Here is a 20,636-nt window from a genome sequence, read left to right as displayed (position 1 = left end):
TAAGTGAATCAAGTTAGTAACACTGTTAATAGCATCACTATTTTTTCTGGATACTCAAGATGTGTTATTTATTCTTATTACTATTTACCTGATGTTTACGTTATGTTATAAAATATGATCTCATATTTTATTTTAAAAATTGCAGTGCTGTAAGCTGTGTCTGTTTTACCAAGAAGGATTCAAGAAATGCCAAAATCCCTATTGAAATCCAAAGAATGGTAAAATGCATCTAGCATTTGAATTGCGACCACAGTTTTACAATTCAGTTCAGCAGGTTTGAACTGCTACTGAATTGGAAAGGATGACAAAGACATTAGTATTATAATGAATCTACACCAGGAGCTTGAAGGAGCCTTTTCAAAGAAGTATTAAATCCAGAAAGAAGTGTGCCATGATTGTGACCTTTCCCCCCTCCTTTTCAATATCTATACTAAAAAGTATTGTAAGAACTAAGCACTGGACCAGGACTGAATATGAGGATGTGAAAATAAACAAGATATGCAGATGTTATTGTACTCCTGGTAGAAAAAGAAAAGAATCAGGAGCTTCTAATTGAGAATTCTCCAAGTGACAACTCTGGGTCATATATAAATATTTAAAAAAAAAAAAAAGGGGGTGGGGGGGAAATCTACAAAATTTAAATCAGTGGTCTATAATGCCATTTTTATACAAGTCAAGGAGTATAGCTATCTTGAACACTTGTTTACAGAAGATAGAAAGACAGCTGGTGAAATAAAGAAAAAGAATAGAGATTGCCAGGAATATCCTTAAAAAGAAAAACTTTTCTAAGCATGAAGAATAATCTGACCTCAAGGAAAATTGACTTAAAATTAAGAGTAAGAATGACTAATTAGAACATCTGGTGAATTCTTCTTTGTAACTGTGAGACATGAACCATATTCAAGGAAGCTTTGAAAAGAGGCATTTAGGATGAATAAAAAGATCAAATCCTCAAGTCCAGGGGATGGCAGGGGAATAAAGAAGCCTCAAAAAGAACATCAAAGAAAAAAAATGGAGACATTGTTAGGTCATATACTCAGACACAAGTCTATAAAAGGACTGCTGGAAGAAATCAGGGAAAGAACGAAGCAATGGACTAAAAAAGATATTTGGAATAGTAACATACATGTCGGCTGGCGGCCCCCAGGGGCAGGGCCTTCTCTGTGGGAGCTCCTATGCTCTGGAACGAACTTCCTCCTGGACTACGTCAAGTGCCTGATCTTTGGACCTTTCGCCGTGAGCTGAAAACGCACTTATTTATTCAAGCGGGACTGGCTTAATATTTTTAATATTTTTAATATTTTTAAATTTTTAACTGGGGTTTTATTATTTTAGGGTTCATAATTTTAAATTTTAAATTTTTAAATGTTGGCCATTTTTTTCTAATATGCTCGGTTTTAAATTGTTGTTTTAATTGTATATTTTTGTGTTTTTTATCTCTTGGCTGTACACCGCCCTGAGTCCTTTGGGAGAAGGGCGGTATAAAAATTTAATAAATAAATAAATAAATAAATAAATACATATATAAACTGGACTGGCCTAAATTATGAAGACTGTGTAAGTGTGGCAAAGAGACACACTTAAGGTTTTGCTTACATCTCCAAATGCTGTAAAGTACCTTTCTGGAATCAAATCTGAAGTGCTGCACAGCCCTAATAAGAAAGATGTCAGGTTTTTTGACAACTGCCTAAAACCAAAAGTAATTATTTTCCAACCAAAATTTTATTGAGAATACAATTCTTATAAAGGCTAAATTACATGATTCCAAAAACGCTTATCTGATCTTATTTGTACTCAAATTCATGTTGACCAAGACTTATATCAGTTGTGGGAGTTACAGAACAATGCTGTGGCCAATCACAACATACTTGTGTATCAGAAAACAAAATTAATCTGTTGGTGTCTTTCATCCTAAATAGCTTACTAGAATGCTTCCTATTATTTCAGTTCATGTTTATTTTATTTTTTTCTGGACAGGGTGAAATGACATAATTACTGGACAAAGCAGTGAGTGTTAAGTCAGTTTCTCAATATTCATTCTATCCCTGCGTACCCTCCTCAATCCCCCAAACTATCTAGTCAAGTGCAGTAGAAGTCTAGCAAGCATCTCAGTTGTGTTCATGAGGCTATTTCCTGAATCTCATGTAAACTTGTAATCTACATCAGGGTACCCAACTCCCAGGCTGTGGACCAGTGCTGAGCCATGGCTGGTTTGGAAGTGGGCTGCATGAGTGGCTGGCTGGCGCATTGCGCATTGCGCATGCAACTCAACTCACTGCTTTTTTTTTTTTGCACAGGCCAGTTCCCTGTTCCCTTCTCTCCCCCACCCCCGGCCAGGCCACCAAGCCATAAAGGTTGGGGACCACTGACCTACACCCATTTATTTCATGTTTGCTGTCTGCTCTTACAATAATTTTAGCAGCTGGATCAAAATTGTTGAGCTGAAGCAATTTAATCATGTTCTACTGGGAGGCATGGTCTCTCCTAAGTCGGTAAACTAATTAGTGCTGGGCAAAGGTTACAAATGGCCTGGTTTCAAATTCATTATTAAAATAAAGTGTCACGACACGCTCCCTCCCCCTAGCCACAAATCATTTACTAGAGAACAAGCAGACAAATCTTAACGGTGTTATGACCATCTTCAACGAAGTTTCTCTGTTAAATAAGCTTTTCCTAGTACTTTGTTTAAGCTCTTTGCAAGCACTTATATGATGCTATGGTGAAAGTGTAGTGTTCCAGAAATTGTTACGGTCTTGTGAGAAGACGGTTCAAGGTAAAGACACCTAATTATGCCTGTAACAATCATGCAATTTGGATACACTAATAATACAAAAATGTATGCAAACGATAGAACATACTGACCTTGTATCAGTGTTTGTATGTCAATATATTATTACTAGCATAAAATGCCAACCAATATATTGCTATGGGGCAGTAGTAACCTGTAGCTTTGTATGAATAGAAAAAAGTCCAAAAGGCAGAAGGGTTTCTTCAGGAGGATTTCATGTGAAGAATGAAAACTGAAGAAATCTCAACAAGACAGATGAAACAAAGTTCTCATGACAAAAGATGGTTCTCAAAATAATAGAGTCCATGTGAATTGGATGAGGCAACACCATCCAGAATGAGAAAAATACCAAGAGCAGTGGTGGGCTTGCTGGAAGGTGTAAAGATATATGGGAAATGTAATCTTTGTAATCATTACATCAAATAAGATACATGAACAATAGTGTTCCTCCTCAAGTCTTCTGGAACTCCAATTTAGTCTGGGCAGTTAGACTTTCAGCTTGGTAGGTGTGAAAGCCAGGGTGAAATCCAGCAGGTTCTGACAGGTTCTGGAGAACCGGTAGTGGATACTTTGAGCAGTTCAGGGAACCGGCAAATAGCACCTCTGACTGGCCCCAGACTGAGGTGGGAATGGAGATTTTGCAGTATCTTTCCCCCAGGAGTGGGGTGGGAATGGGGATTTTGCAACATCCTTCCCCCAGGAGTGGGGAGGGAATGGGGATTTTGCAGTATCCTTCCCCCAGGAGTGGGGTGAGAATGGGGATTTTGCAGCATCCTTCCCCCAGGAGTGGGGTGGGAATGGGGATTTTGCAGTATCCTTCCCCTGCCACCCCACCAAGCCACCCCCACAGAACTGGTAGTAAAAAAATTTGGATTTCACCACTATGTGAAAAATGTGGAAATGTGTATTGGTGCAACTTAGTTTCTACAAGTCTTAAGTCTCTGGAGAGAAAAGAAGAAGAAGTAACACTGGTACTGCTTTGCGGTCCTTATTGAGAGTGAGAACTACATGAGAAAATATATCTCATTATTATTATTTTGGAGATCTCATCTCTCAAATCTTGATCATTATTTCTCCTGCATACTGGTAATATAAAAACGAATTGTAGGAATTGTTTGTGACAAATAAGAATAACTCTAGGGAAATTGTTCAAAGAACTAAGATTATATTTACTATTAGGATCCAGGTATCTAGCAAAATTTTGTTTGAGTAGAAGGACTGGTAAGAAATTCTGTGAGCTAGTGATTTTTCAGGACTAATTTCCTGGCTAATGAAAATGTCCATTTATAAAATTACCCAAATTTCATTTAAAAATTCTGATATAACATTCAAACCAGTAACTCTTCTAGAATCTTCAATATGGCAGTACAAATTCTTGGTCCTGGCTGATTCAGAACTAAGAATTTTCAGCTTCCTGACAATAACATGAGATACAAGAGGGGTGAAAAAAAGGGTATTTATTTCAAACCAGCAGTGAAAAAAAGAAAGGAGATTATAATGGACTTGACATCTGGATGTGATTGGTAAACCAGGTTATCATTAGCAAGCACTTGTATTACCATCGCCACCTGATTTTGTTTAAACAATAGGCAGCAGAGCAGAAAATAAATGCCATGTATATTCATAAATAAAACCACATTGGCAGCAGTATCTTTAATTAAAGGGCAATGTTCACATTTATGTGCATGCACACATTTAAAAATAATGAAAATGAAGATCAGAACCATCTTCTTGAAGGCAAAAAAAAAAAAAAGTAACCTTCTCCCTTAAATTGAGCACACCATGATTTAAACAAATTGAACTAGTTAAAATATGTTTTTTTTTACTCTCAGGGAAGTTTATTTCAATTTTGCAGACCCCCAGCTTCAAACAATAAATGCATGTAATAGAAAAAAAAATGAAACAAACAAACAAATGTAAGTCACAAATTCTGTGAAAGAAACAAGCATTGCATTCAGGATGAGGACAAAACTATTTGAACCAGCAATAGAATACTATTGGGCTGTGACTGGGGTAGAATTGGAACAGTTCTGATGCCCTAAATTGTTTGCTTCTAGCAATGTATTCCAAAATAGTATTTGAATTTTTAACAGCTGCATCACACTGCAGGCTCATGTTTAACTGGTAGTCATCAAGAACTCCCAGATCCTTTTCCTATGTACTTTTCCTATGTATAGGGCGTATAAAAATTTGATTAAATAAATAAATAAATAAATAAATAAAAAATACTGTTGCTAAGCCAGTTCGCCTCACCATATACTTGAGGCTTTTATTTTTCCTACCCAGATGCAGAATTTCCTGTTTCACTTCGTTAAATCCACCCTATTTATTTCAGCCCACTGCTCAAGTCTCTCTAGAACTTTTGGAATCCACCACTACTTCTTAAGTATTAGCCATCTCTTCCCAGTTTCGTATCATCTGTAAATTTGGTATGCATCCCCTTAACTCCCTCTCCAAACCTTGCTGCTCAACAACGCTGGGCAAAGGGCAGAGCCCTGGGACATTCCACTCAGTACTTCCCTCAAGCTGAAATTAATGAACAGACTTTGAGTGCAGTCATTCTGCAATCTTCCATACCTTTCTTTTCAACTTTAGTAAGGAGAACATCATGAGAAATCTGTCAAAGGCTTTGCTGAAGGGCAGGTACACTATATTCCCTACATCCCTTGATCTACCAAGCTACCATTGACCTACCATACAGTGGTACCTTGGTACTCATCATTAATTGGTTCTGGGAGGTGTGATGAGTACCAAAATATATTTCTTTTCTTCAAGAATTGAAAATTTAGAATATTTTTATTCTAACAAATTATGTAGGGTCTCTGCACTAATGTCCAGTTGTTATAAACAGAATAAACTTTTTATTAAACTTGTTATAAACTTCTTACAAAGTTTTCAGAAGTACACCTCTCACCTAAAAGGAAAGCTACAGTAACAGGCAAATTTTTTTTTCCAAATGTAAATTGCACTTACGCAGTTGAAGGATTCATAATGCAGCCCCCTTTGTCTGCAGTTGTTTTGCAGTTGCAACCTCTTTCCAGTGTATCATGGTTCATACCAAAATTGTGGCCTAGTTCATGAGCCAGAGTTACAGCTGCCCCCAATGGATTGTCTGCATGATCCTAAAAAGAAAGCACACAAATCTCATTATAATAACAATCCTATCCTGGAACACACCTTAATTTATTAAAAATTATTATAGGCTCAGAAAGTGGTATTACCTGATACTTATTACTACTATTTTCAGACACTTGCTGTTTTCCAAATTCACATTTGCCTTATCTAATTAGGAGTTATACATGCAAACAGCCTTGTAATACTGTTTGAAAGGCAATCATTTGAGACAATAATAGAAAGCTATTTTTATATCAGCAGTTATCAATGCAATTCCATAAATGTTGTCTACAGAAGAAACATAATAAAATTATTGAAGAAAATGTTGTTTATAGAAAAATATATTCTGAAAAGCAGGAATTACATTAGCAGTATGTAATATTATTTGAAGTAATTTACAGTATGAAGGGGATTTTTTTTCCATAGTTGCATTTCAAATGGTACAGCATCCAGTTGTTTGTGTGCATAAACTCAGCCTATCTCAGACTTGAAAGATACTCCATGCTAGCCTGTTGTGTCTATGTACGTCTATTCCACGTAAACTAATGTAAAGCAATCAGAAATAGCTACTGTGTGCAAGAAAAAACACCAAAGTCATGTCTTCTAGAGAGAAGGTAAAAGTCCTAGGTGCTGAGAAGTGGAATGAGATGAAACATTCATCCCCTGCATAGCTGCCTATTCAATAGTTTCAGAGAAAACACTCCAAAATTATTTTTGTACTTCCACAGGAACAGTGGGTATTCTGATTAATTTTTGAAACCTTCAAATTTCTATAGAAGCCCAACTACATCATTGAAACAAAGGGCTGCAGTGGTGATCTCGGATTCAGTTCTTATGAAAGGGACTCTGTGATGTAGATGTGTCTTCCTATTTCATGGTCTGATTCACACATGAATGTGTAGCACTGATTGAAACAGGAAAAGGCGACTTGACTGATGGTCCATTCAAACAGACAGAGTTTTCACACTGCCTTAATGTAATGTTTTAAGAGAATCACTTTATATAATGATGTGCTTTTCATGAATGGCAAAGAAATAAAGTAATGCAAATCCACAAGTATACCAAACCTAAGTAATTATTCATAAAATATTATGATGCAAGAAATCATACAAAAGCTTGGCATAAGTACACGTTTTCCAAAATCTTGGTAGAAAGCGTATGTTCCTTTCACTACCAGTAGAGTAATATAAATGAAGTATCAATTTTCTGAGTAAGAATTTTGTAGTCAGTAAAAGTAAAGGTAGCATTAAGTTCTTTTCTTTTACAATTATATCTCAGCAGGAACTCATTTCAGTGATGGACATCTTGACTCAAACACTTACATGACAACCTTTCCACAATATTCCCTATGACAGTGATGGCTAACCTTTTTGGTGCCGAGTGCCCAAATGCACGTGCATGTGCCTGAAACCCCAAAATGCAATGCGAGCGCCCCCCATGCATGTGCCCTGCTCCAATGCATCCATGGGCGTCCCCCACACATGTGCCCCTCGTGCCCCATTTTGGCTTCCATGTTGGTGCAGGAGGCTTTCCAGACCCAAAACGGAGTGTGGGGACCTTGCGTGGCACTGCCGCACCCTGTTTTGGCTTCCAGGTTGGTGCAGGAGTCTTTCTAGGATCAAAACAGGGCGCAGGGCCTCCTGCACCAACCTGCACCCCCCGTGCATGCGCCCTGCCCTCCCATGCATGTGTGCACGCATCCCCCACATGCACCCCACCCCCTGAACATGCACAGCAGAGACCTGAAGATCAGCTGGCCGGTGGGAGGCGCATGCACATGCGCAGTGGAGCTACGCTGGGGCGATGGCTGGTGTGCAGAGAGGGCTTTGCATGCCACCTGTGGCACATGTGCCATAGATTCGCCATCACGGCTCTATGACATCTACCTATTTCATTGCAAAATTAAACTCCTTATACCCCTTTCCCCCCAAATGGATTAGATATATATCATAAATGAATGCTTTGCTATCAGTCAGTTATTATTACACATATCTTTTTCTAAATGCCTATTCTTCAAATGATTCGTCAAACTGTACTCTTTAAAAAGAGGTCCTCTTCATAACCTCTCTTTTGAGCACTGAGAATAGATGTTCAGAACTGTCTAAAATCTAAAGAAAAGACATTTCAAATGTATTAGTGGCTTAAATTTTATAATTTTCTGGTAATATGAATAAACTGTCATATGAAAGACAAATGAAATAAAACATCCTATCACTTCAGAAAAACTGTTATTTTTTGATCATTTGAATGAATACAATTACTTGAATGTATTTCATCCGGAACTTTATGATAGTAATTTTAATACACTCAGTTATGCCAATGTGATCTTGACATTTTTTTAGAGAATGAAGTTGCCAAATATTGGGGGAGGGGGGTGTTGGAGGGAAGGGTACTGTTTCCCCCATCTTCATTGTATTGCATTGAATAGGATCTGTAATGGATCTTCAAGGCTATGTTACCCATGAATCCAGTAATCAGGCCCATAAAGAGGGAAAGAAGAGATTCCAGCATCACCGTGGCTACTAGTTTATGCTAAGTTAGTAAATTCTAATTTCTGTTTTTGATACAATTACTTTCTTTGCTCTGCAGATAGCTGTAAAACAAGTGAAACCAGTTTCTCTTTTAAAGTAGTCAAATTATACTTGTATGCTGTAAACCACATTTATGCAGTATTTATTATCCTGGGCAGCCAACTGGGGGGTGGGAGGGAAACATGGCAGAGAAACCACTGGATCCTGAACTCTGTTCGACTCTTGTCAGGCTGAAAAAGAAATGAATATACCAGTTTCAGGCTAGTAAATGTTTTATTTACCCTGAATAGTGGCTGAAGGATTGCAGCAACGGCATCACGAGAAAAACTTTTTCAGATGTAACTTAGATATGGCTCCAGAGCCCCTCAATCTCTGGAGGACTGAATTATAATTATAATCTGAATCATAAACTTGTTTATGTGACAGAAGGGGAAATTATAAATACTTGGGAATAATCACATTCAGGGAAGAATGGGTCAAGTTCTCCCAAGATAGAAAAATCGCTGACTTGGACAGATCTTTGTAGTATTAGAAACTCTGAATTTCCGATATATTTAATGAATAGTTGTTAAGATTATTATTCCTTATATTAAATATATACTGAATAATAATGTTATAAAGTATCTCAACTTCAACTAAAAAGGATTGTATACTGGAAAATAGTATTATAAAGGGTCTCTATTTCAACTAGAAAAAAAGATTGAAGAGATATTGTTATGTAGTTTTCCATTTGTGTTTGATATGTACAAAAATAGTAAATTTTATTTTAAAGAAGCAAACTAAGCCCCAAACCATACTTCTGGATTTTTCTTTAATGTAAGAATGCTCATACTCTTAAATAATCACAGAAATAAATAAAAGCAAAGATAGTATCACATCTGAAGAAAAGCAATGAATGATATAGCTTGAAGACAACATCATTATCATCAAGTAGGAAATTTGATGTCTTCTGAATACAGGTTTAATAGTTATCTAGACCAAATTCTTCAAGGCAGGAAGTACCATAATGCAGCAAAATTATTACATAAAGACATTCTAAACAAATAATTGAAAACTTTCATGTTGATGAGAAAATTACAGGAAGGTGGAAGAATGCTCATGTTTTCTGGTCTGTTCCTCCCCCCCCCCCGCTTCAATTTTTCAATTGTTTTCCCTTGTCAATTGATTATACAAGATGTTTCATAATCATCAACCTGAAATCATCCACGATTCCAACCACTGAGCCCAAATTTAGGATGGTTTCAATGAAACATGATCCTTAAAAATTTACAATCAAATCAGGTTTTGAGAATCAAACTGAACAAATAATAATAATAATAATAATAATAATAATAATAATAATAATAATAATAATAATAATAATAATAATAATAATAATAATAATTTAATTTTTATACCGCCCTTCTCCCGAAGGACTCAGGGCGGTGAACAGGCAGATAAAATAATACAATATATTACAATAAAAACACTATTTAAAAAACCTATTCAATATGGCCTAAATTTAAAATACAATACAAAATATAAAATAAACCCCAATAAAATCCATGTTTAAAAACCCTATTTAAGCCAGTAGAGCAATTGGGCAGTAAAGCCATTTCCACTATCTGGTTTTGCAATCAGATGCCTTAGAACTGAATTGTTATCAGGGTTATCTGCCTAGGAAGCCAAAATGTTAAAAAGCCAATCAATGTCCTGCTCCCCCCCACTTTTTTTTTTTTTTTTACATTTGCTGCATTTATATAGGGGGCAGATGATTGCCCTCTCCTTCCAGGGCACCCCCGATTCAGTGGTGAAATGTAAACTTCGTTACTACTGATTCTGTGGCTGTGGCTTGGTGGTGGTGGGGGTAATGTGACTGAGTGGCTGTGGCCAACTTTTTTTTTTTTACTTATAAAAGCATTTTTTATACAACCTCTTTGGCCGAAGAGGTTGTAAAAAATGCTTTGAAAAGGCTCTGACGATCCCAGCTCAGTTGCCTGATTGTCAGAAGCTTTTGTTTTCTTTTAAAAGCATTTTTTTTGCCTTTAAAAGAAAAAAAACCCTCTGATGACCGCACAGCTCAGCTGGGAATGGGGGAGGGGGAGTGATTTTTGCTACCGGTTCTCTGAACGTGCCACCCACCATCACCGCTACCGAATTGGGCGTTCCGGTCTGAACCGGGAGCATTTCACCCCTGCCCTGATTGCTGTTCAGTTTTGCCTTAAATCTCAAAGAAGAGTAGGGAGGCAAAGACAAAAAGATCAGCTCGGAGAACAAAAAACAAAACACTTGAAACAATTGGAAGGGGTATTACAGGATTCAAGACAAAGTGTTCCAGCATATGTATCAAGGTTCAAAGGGTTAAGTTGGATTATATTCCTTGAAGGACACTATCTTCTATATGAGTGTATTTAAATTTATCTCTAGTGTTGCATTCTCCTAAAGCTCTCCTTTCAGCCATAAGTTACGCTGTCCTTCCTTCCTATTTTGCATCTCTAACTGCTTTTCATTTCACCAGTGAATATAGCCCTTTGTAGGCAATATACTGTACTTTACTTGATGACAGCCAACAAAAAAAATGGGGCAGGGAGTTCACTTCACAAAACACCTTACAATTGGATTCTCCTTACATCATTATTGTATGTATATTGATCGAACAGCACGGTTGCCATGGTGTCACCAGAGTATGCGTTATGACAATGTGCTCTCACCACCATGAACAGGCTTTGTGCTAAATACTACTGGCCAGTTCCTCCAAGTTGTTTTAAAGGACAAAATCTATTGGCCTGGCACCAAGTACTCCGATTTAATTAATTGGTGAACTGCAGCCAAAGTATTCCATCATTCTTCCTTCCTAGGTTTATTAATACTATCAAGCTAACAGCAAATGCAAATACATGAAGCTATTGGCAAGGGAGTTTTTAACTGTTGTATCTCCATCCTTAACCGGTTTTCTAAAACCACCTGATGGCCCCTGACTCCCCAAGGATACCACGCTGTGTCAAACTTAGCCCTGTGCAGCTCCATGCTGGCTCTTGAGCTCTTAATTCACTAGACTTTACCTCTACAATAGCTTGCAGATTTGCACCATCCATCCAGCTGGTGGGTGAAAAATAACAATAATTGTGCAGCTGCTGGGATAGCTCATTATGTTCCCCTTTTCTTTTGTTCTTTTGTTTTTATTGTTGTATTGCTTTACCATTTGGCGCCGTACATTTTGTTCCAATTTGATCTGTAGTGTTTGGTTTTATTTATTTAAGGTGCACATATGCATATCCTGACAATACTGAGAATGGAAAGGATAGTATTATGCAAACATGCCAAGCACTTTGATTTCTGCAAACACAACAAAGAAATTTTAAAAACCAACATTTTTCTTTAAAAAAGCAACTAATAAAAGGGCAGCAAACAAGGAAGACAAATTAAATTCTTTTCCAACACATACAATGTTTCTGGAATGGCAATCAGTGCTCAGAATTGTAGAAGCAATGTATAATACACCTCCTATCTTCTTTCCTGGAAAAATGATCATAAAAAAGCCCCATATTGTCTTCTGATTCTCTACTTTGCCTTGGTGAATACAATTAAATGCCCCCTAATCATCTCTTGGAAACCTTTCTTCGCCCTTTGTAATGAACAAGAGAAATTATTTCTGAAGGAAGGTTTAGTTGTAATGTAATAAACTATCAGATTATTTCTGGATAATAGAAATAAAAAAAAAGAATAGACGTTAAAAGATTACAACCACAACAGAGTCCAGAATTTTGGTCAGAAGTTATTGCAGAGACACCACCAGACTTGATTGGCTTTTAGTACAAGCTGCCTGCCAAATACCCAAAATGTAATCACATAACCATGGGTGTGGGCAGTATCACTGTTGTAACACTGAGGATGGTTTGTAAGTAGCTTTTAAAAAGTCTGTCATAACTTTCAATGGTCATTAAACACTCGGTCATAAGTCAAGGACTTTCAGTACTTCAAAACATTTGTGAAAAAACATCCAGATAGGCTGTCAACTTTTGTAAAAGTTCAAGATTACTGAAGACTTCAGCAAACTGGCACATTGGATAACAACATATTAACTGATTCCCAAGTTAGACTGAAGCCACAAAAATAAAAGGAACTCCAAAACAAAATAATTGGGCTCAATCTAACCAGATCAGATTACAGATTCTCTCTAATACAGTTAATAGAGGTCACTGGTTCTCTTGGAAAGCATTTGTTCCTTACTGAGTCCACTCCTTTGCTGCTAATATCATCAGACTGATTTAAATGCAATCCAAAGGTTGCCAAGCATGATAGGGAAAGGAATCCTGCTATGGCAGAAAGAGAAATCTTCTCATATTAACTGTCCTGCGGTCCAACTTGTATAAAATGAAAATGTAATAATAGTAATTTATTGACTGATTATTTTTGCAATATTATCAGTAACTTTTTATTATTATTCAAGCATGGTTGTTTCATAATGAGAAAGTAAACCTGTTGGTTATTTCAAATGAGACAGCTGTTGCAAATGACATTGATATTAACTACATGGGTATAGTGCCAATTGATAATGTCCCCAGTGCTCCTGTACTATCTGTGACCTTGACAACCAAGTTTAAGCAGCTACTCTGTCTAATGAAAATTCTTTAGATGACACCTTAGAAACCAGGTTGATTAACTCTTTTGGCACACCACCAAGGCATGAACGATCAGAAATCCTATATAGCCTAGAGGGATTTAAAGAACATTAATGTCAATTACTGGTGCAGCTGAATTATTAGCTGCTGCTCTGCCTTCAGAAGGTAGGGCTAACAATAACCACGAATGAAGGCAAATATACATGTCTCAGGATAATGTTGCGGGGTCCAATCTGGGTGGGTCACTGGGCTTTTGGCTTCCAAGCTTTCGGACTCATGCTAGAGCCCATCCTCAAGGAACTTTTCTCACACCAAAATGTGTCTGGTAAGAGAGAGGTTCCCTGAGGATGAGCTCCAGCATGAGTCCAAGAGCTTGGAAGACTAAACTTCTGGTCCCGGTGACCGACCCAGATTGGATCCTAACCTGTAGTGGTACTCACTTACCTTTGCTACAGGTTCAGAAATGTGAGTGCTTGTGCACACTCGCTTTGCTCTTGCATGCCACCTCTGTGCATACGCAGATCCTTCAGCACATGCACAGGATGTCCATGATGACGTCCGGGCGGGCGGGCGGAGCCTGCCGCTGCTGCTACCGGTTCTTCTGAACTAGGTAGAACCGGTAGAATCCCACAACTGATCCTAACAATAACTGTTTAAATTAGGAAATATTTCTTCAAGTTGAAATGCAGAATTCTGAAAAGTTGCTGTACAGCCCAGATAAGAAAAAAGGCAACCAAGCAAAGATTGACTCAATCTTTGTTTAAATGTTTTTGCTAGAAGGATAGTCAAGAGGCAATAATCTGATTTGTTTTGAAGAGTCTGTGATTAAAAAGTAGTGTCAGAGAAGTGTTGACTCTCTGAAGGTAATAGATCCTTTTCTTCTCTGAAGACTTTGTTATCACTTTCTAAATGTCATTTGGGACTGCATCACTCGGAAGCTCCTGACAACTGTGCCATGGGAAATTAAGGGTTGATTATCTATCACAGGTGGAGGATTTACAACTACCAATAGATAAGCCACTAAATTTTATTGTAAAGATTTGTATTGGTTGTCTGTTATATTCTGATGTTTTAATTTAATTAATTAACTGTTATGCATCTTGTTGGAATGTGCAATAATAGTGATAATAAACTGTGATCTTATACTACAAGAAATAATAAAATTGACTGTCTGATGATGTGCACATGTTAGCTATTTTTTTCTGTGTATTAATCCAGCATTCCATATACCAGAAACTGGGGCTTAGCCATAGGAACCCCAGTTCATAAAAATAGAAGATGTTCTCGTTCTGTTAATTACAGAATATTTAGTCTTCTTAGTAATAACTGTAAACTATATACCTTCTTATGAACTTATCAAATTGGATGGACAGACCAGGAAGAACAAGCAGGCTTTACAGTAGTTAGAACCAAGGATCATGTATTAGTCTTGCAATGCCTATTTGAAAAAATATGCAGGTGTTGCTAAATTAACTCTTCATGCAATTTGTGTCGTTATCAAATCAGTTTTTGCTTCTGAATCTGGAGAAAATCTTTAAATAAAGCCAGAAGCTTCCACAATGCAGCATAACATCATCCTCTCCAGCACTTCTGTAACCAATATGACAATATTCTCCTAGGATAGGTGCAGTACAAAGGGACTATTTGTTAATGGCATTCTATCATACCAGTTTTGCTTCCATTGCTCTCTTTGGAGTGAACAGACTGGGTAGACCCGATCAATTTATTGTTTACATTTGAAAAATATTTTTTTCTGCTTTGCCTGCATTGACCTAGGAATTTGACCTGTTATTTAAAACATTTAAGTAAATGGGCAATCTGATATTTTCATGCATTTAGTCTGAAATTATAATTAACGAGCAGTCTGTCCTCTGTCCTTTTCTCTCTGTCTCTCTGTCTTGTTATTTGATACCATATTATCCATAAACATTCATTCATTCATTCATTCATGCATGCAACTATCAAATATATGAGAGATCAAAAGGAATCTGGAAAAACATCAAGGTTTCATTTAAAAATACCCTGAATGGTATTCATGTGTGTTATTTACAAATGCAATAAGAAATACTATAAAAGTAATTAAAACAGATTAATGACGAAGACCAAGTCTTCCTTTAATACATTAGCGCCTCTCAATTTTCTCCCCCAGATGACTCATTTCTGTGAAAATAGGTGCTTTTTCCAAAATCCATTTCTCTCAGAGAACATTTCAATATTAAAACATCAGCACTGAATCATAAATACATTAAAGTGGCACGGAGAGAAAAAGAAAGACAAGATAAAGTTGTGATGATGCCAAGAAGGAAGTACGTGGGGAGGAAAACTAGCAATTCCCAAAATATGCATGCATTACCCTGTAATCAGCCTGAAGTGTTAATTAGACTCATATGAATGATGGGTATTTCAGAATATGGTTAGGATTTGTAGCTTATTTTAGAAATGTATTACAGTATAGGTATTTCTGTAGCTGTTTCCAAAGGAAAAGTTCATTATCAATTTGTTAACCATAATTTTGGATGTGAATATAAACTTGCCCTCTGATAGATATTTATTTAATTTGTATGCTACCAGCGTCAACTGACTCCCTGTGGTTTACATCATAGTCCCCTAAAATGAAATACAATTAAATATCACAAACAATATAATAATGAAAAACTAGATCCACAAAGCACTACAAAGACAATGTGAAAGAAACCCTACACCTCTGTGACATACAGCCAAGGGAGCTAAGGGATGCAGCTGAAGAAAGCCACCAAAACCTGATAGAAAACCATGAGTGGCATCACAGAATAACATCTACAATTACTACAGCAATGGACTTCCAGTGCCTCCATTTGTGCTCCCAGACTGGGACTTCAGAATCACCTCTACAAATGAACTGTATAAGTAGTTCTCAACTTATGACCACATAAAAAAAATCTATTGCTAAGTGAGACATTTGTTAAGTGAATGTTGCCCATTTTATGACCTTTCTTGCCACAGTTGTTAAAGTGAATCATTGCAGTTGTTAATTAGTAACATAGTTGTTAAGGGAATCTGGCTTCCCGGTTGACTTAGGTTGTCAGAAGTTTGCAAAAGGTGATCACATGATCCCAGGACACTGCAACCATCATAAATCTGAATCAATTGCCAAGCATCTGAATTTTAATGACTTGATCTTGGGGATGCTGCAACGATCATAAGTCACTTTTTTCAGTGCTGTTGTAACTTTGGTCACTAAACCAACTGTTGTAAGTCGAGGACTACCTGTACAACAGTGTTTCTCTTTCAACCGCAAAAGATTACCATCAATCAATTAATCAATCAATCAATGTAGGGTATAATTACCAGGTTGCCGTTTTACATTTACTTTTTTCTCCTTTCTAAAGATAAGGGCAACTTTTACTCTGTTTTGGTCATCTGGCAGTCCACGAGACTGATAAATGAATTTCAGTGATAGCAATATGGTAGCACCAGTTAGTTTCTTCACTATCTGAGGATAATTTTTTCATTATATTAAGATGCAGTTCATCTGATACTGGAAATTAAACTCTAAGTCACAAGTCAAACTTGATCGCGTCACAGGCCAGATTGTGACGTAACGTGGCTTTTTTTGCCTTTGCAGAGCTGGGGCGGGGGGGATACTGCCAGTTTGACAGGCCTACTTAGAGTCTAAGTAAACAGTTATATTACTAAGTAAATAGTTATTCTCTGATCATCTTTATTCATCTTGCTCTTCACAATTGTATGATGAAGCACATAATCTACTCTTGGAGAGAGTTGAAGAAGATGAATAGTTTTTATTTTTTCTTTAATATTTATAAACTTTTTACTCTCTTTCCTTTTTAGCTGACTGTATGAAAAGAAGGCCTTTTTTAGCATGTTAATCTCAGTTCATTCTGTTGTTTCCTAATTTTTTTTCTGAATTTCTTGTAAGTGTCCTTTTTATTTTTGGATTTTCACTAATTTTTTTGTATAGTTTGGTTTCTTCTGCTGTCTTCCTTTCCCCCCCTCATTGGACTTGTTTGTAATTGTGTTTTCTCATTGATCTTAAACTCTTTTCCCCTTTAGATTTATTAACAATTTAACTTATTTAATTAATTAATTTATTTATTTATTTATTTTGTCACAACAGTATATATAAGCATAAGCATGAAATAACTATATAATATATAAGTATATATATATGAGTATGTATGAAATAACTACATAAATTGGAACATTAGGACAGGAACGGTAGGCATGTTTGTGCTCTTATGCATGCCCCTTACAGACCTCTTAGGAATGGGGTGAGGTCAACAGTAGACAGTTTTTGGTTAAAGTTTTGGGGATTTTGAGTAGATACCACAGAGTCTGGTAGTATGTTCCAAGCATTAATAACTCTGTTACTGAAGTCATATTTACAGATTTTAAAATCTACTTTAAAAGATCTAAACATGTGCTGCACCCACATTTATTTTCTTTTAAAAAAAGGAACTGAATGATTATATGATAACTTTTTCTTAATATTCCTACTACTTTCAAATCTTCAAGAAACCTTCCACATATATTTAAAATCAATTAAAGTGACTAACAATTACTTTACCTGCATCAAACCCAAAATCTGATGCTTGATATTGCTACTATGCCCTCTGAAATAGTGTAGTTACATTTTATTTATTTATTTTATTTATTTTATTTTGTCACACAGTATATATAAGCATAAGCATGAAATAATTGTACAATATATAAAATATATATGAGTATAAGTATGTAATGACTATATTAATTGGATATAACGAAAGGAAACAATAGGACAGGAACGGTAGGCATGTTTGTGCTCTTATGCACGCCCCTTAAATTTCTTAAATTAAATAATTTCTTCATTCGACACAACCAGTTCTGATATGTCTATACAAGTAATAGTTTGATTTATTATTTAACAGTATTTTTCAAACTGAGATCTCCTTACTGAGTCCATCTGTTATTCTTCCTTGTAAAAAAATATCAGCTGTTAAAATATACAAATACTAATTGCTGTGATTTCACTATTGTTTCTAAACATGTTACAATCAGATCGCAAATGTTCTCACTTGTCAATTGCAGATGTTTTGGAGGGAGAAATTGCTGGGTTACTTTAAAATCTGGGAGGTTTTTTTTCCGTTCCAACCAATTAAAGCAATGAGTTTGTTTATGGCATAAAAGGGAAATGGGTCTGCTTTCTGGGTGGGTGTCCATACATGCAGCAGACTGACACCCACTACGAAGATGTAGCACGACCACGAACATGAAGCCAAACAGCAGCAGTGCAGCTCACCAGCTCAGATCCCCCTGCAACTCAGACTAATTTGAGCACAACCAAGCCCCCACCCAAACAGGACACCCCCCCATCCAATCAGAGCACCAAAAAAAACCCATCCAATCAGAGCACAGCCAAGCTCCCACCCAATCAGTTCAAACCCCCACTAGCAGTTAAAAAGGAAGAAACAGCTGCAATCACACATTGCTCCCAGAAGCACGAAGCTGAAGCCTGAAGATGACGAATGAGACTTCACGAACGCGCCAAGACACTTCCAATTTTACGGGAGAAAACCCAATAACCAAAGACCTACATACAAACACCATGAAAACCTCAGAATATATATATATATATATATATATATATATATATATATATATATATATATATATATATATATATATATATATATATATATACTCACACACACACACACTCACACACATATATATATATATATATATATATATATATATATATATATATATACATATATATATATATATATATATATATATATATATATATATATATATATATATACATATATATATATATGTTTACTCTCACTAACGTACTAACATCCAATGGATTCCAAACAAATAAGATTACCAAGCTAATCCAAAAAGAACCCCCCACTAAAATCCAAGACAGAGAACAAGAAAACGGCACAGCCCTCCTCCCATATATAAAAGGCACCACAGACAGAATCAGCAAGATCCTCCACAAACACAACATCAAGACAGCATTCTGCACAAACAGAAAAATATCCACCATCCTAAGAAACCCCAAAGACAAAATTGAGTTAGAAAATCAAGGAGTATATGAAATCCCATGCACCGCCTGCCCCACCACATACATTGGACAAACCAACAGAAGAATAAGTGCACGCATTGAAGAACACAAGAACTCATTCAAAAAAGAGGAACCAACTTCTTCCCTGGTCCAACACTTTAAAGTCACAGGACATGATATTGACTTTAAAAAGACCAGAACTATCGCCAAAACTGAACACTTTAACAACAGAATAATCAGAGAAGCCATCGAGATAGAAAAACGCCCACACAGCATGAACAAACGAGATGACACCTCCCGCCTACCAGCCATTTGGAAACCCGCCCTTATTGACAAACGAGTCCCTAACACGAGGAATGACACCAGACCCACAATGAGACTTCGTCGAAACGTCGCCAAGACACTTCCAATTTTACACGGGAGAAAACCCGAACAACCAAAGACCTATATATATATATATATTGAGACGCTTCGACGAAGTCTCATTCGTCATCTTCAGGCTTCAGCTTCGTGCTTCTGGGAGCAATGTGTGATCGCAGCTGTTTCTTCCTTTTAACTGCTAGTGGGGGTTTGAACTGATTGGGTGGGAGCTTGGCTGTGCTCTGATTGGATGGGGTTTTTTCTGTGCTCTGATTGGCTGGGGTGTGTCCTGTGTTGGTGGGGGCTTGGTTGTGCTCAGTCTAATCTGTGCTGCAGGGGATTTTGAGCTGGTGAGCTGCACTGCTGTTTGGCTTCGTGTTTGTGGTCGTGCTACATCTTCATAGTGGGTGTCTGTCTGCTGCATGTATGGATTGGAGGGGTTTGAAGTGGCTAATGTTGCAGCTGCGGTCTGGCTTCTGGTCCTTGGTCGTGCTTCCTGATCAGTGTGGGTTTGGGTGTGCTTTCTGGGTGGATGTGTGGTGGTGACATCCTGTGTGGACCTCGTGAGTGTGGGTCTGGTGTCATTCCTCGTGTTAGGGACACGTTTGTCAATAAGGGCAGGTTTCCAAATGGCTGGTAGGCGGAGGTATCATCTCGTTTGTTCATGCTGTGTGGGCGTTTTCTATCTCGATGGCTTCTCTGATTATTCTGTTGTTAAAGTGTTCAGTTTTGGCGATAGTTCTGGTCTTTTAAAGTCAATATCGTGTCCTGTGACTTGTCAATTGCAGATGTTTTGGAGGGAGAAATTGCTGGGTTACTTTAAAATCTGGGAGGTTTTTTTTCCGTTCCAACCAATTAAAGCAATGAGTTTGTTTATGGCATAAAAGGGAAATGGGGAAAGCGGGAGATACTCCTCAGGAGACATTGTGATATGTTTGAGCTTGGGAAAACAAAGCATTTTAACCATACAAGGAATTAATGCTGATGTGATGCTTTTTCTTTGGGTTTTGAAAAACATTTATTTTTCCTGGTTCTTTTTTATTTGCGTGCTTTATTTGTGTACAACTCCTCACTTACTTGCAGCTTACTGTGGCACAATCGATTTGTTAGCTGAAGATTTATGGGTATTTGTTGCTCAAAAAAAAAAAAGGAAGTTACTGGTAACTTGGTACGGATATATCAGTGTTATT

At 37.0% G+C, this 20,636-nt stretch overlaps 1 protein-coding gene across 1 annotated transcript in view; it reads right to left on the bottom strand.

The window, feature by feature from the left end:
• The window catches only part of ADAM12 (ADAM metallopeptidase domain 12), a 302,284-nt gene that overhangs the window by 85,166 nt on the left and 196,482 nt on the right, over positions 1–20,636 (bottom strand). The window contains exon 11 of the mRNA XM_058188276.1: positions 5,762–5,910. Within this exon, the coding sequence (XP_058044259.1) occupies positions 5,762–5,910 (149 nt within the window). The remainder of the gene's footprint in view (positions 1–5,761; positions 5,911–20,636) is intronic.

This window comes from Ahaetulla prasina, chromosome 6, assembly GCF_028640845.1.
Source record: "Ahaetulla prasina isolate Xishuangbanna chromosome 6, ASM2864084v1, whole genome shotgun sequence".
NCBI lineage: Eukaryota > Metazoa > Chordata > Lepidosauria > Squamata > Colubridae > Ahaetulla > Ahaetulla prasina.
This window is presented reverse-complemented; position numbering and strand designations above follow the sequence as displayed.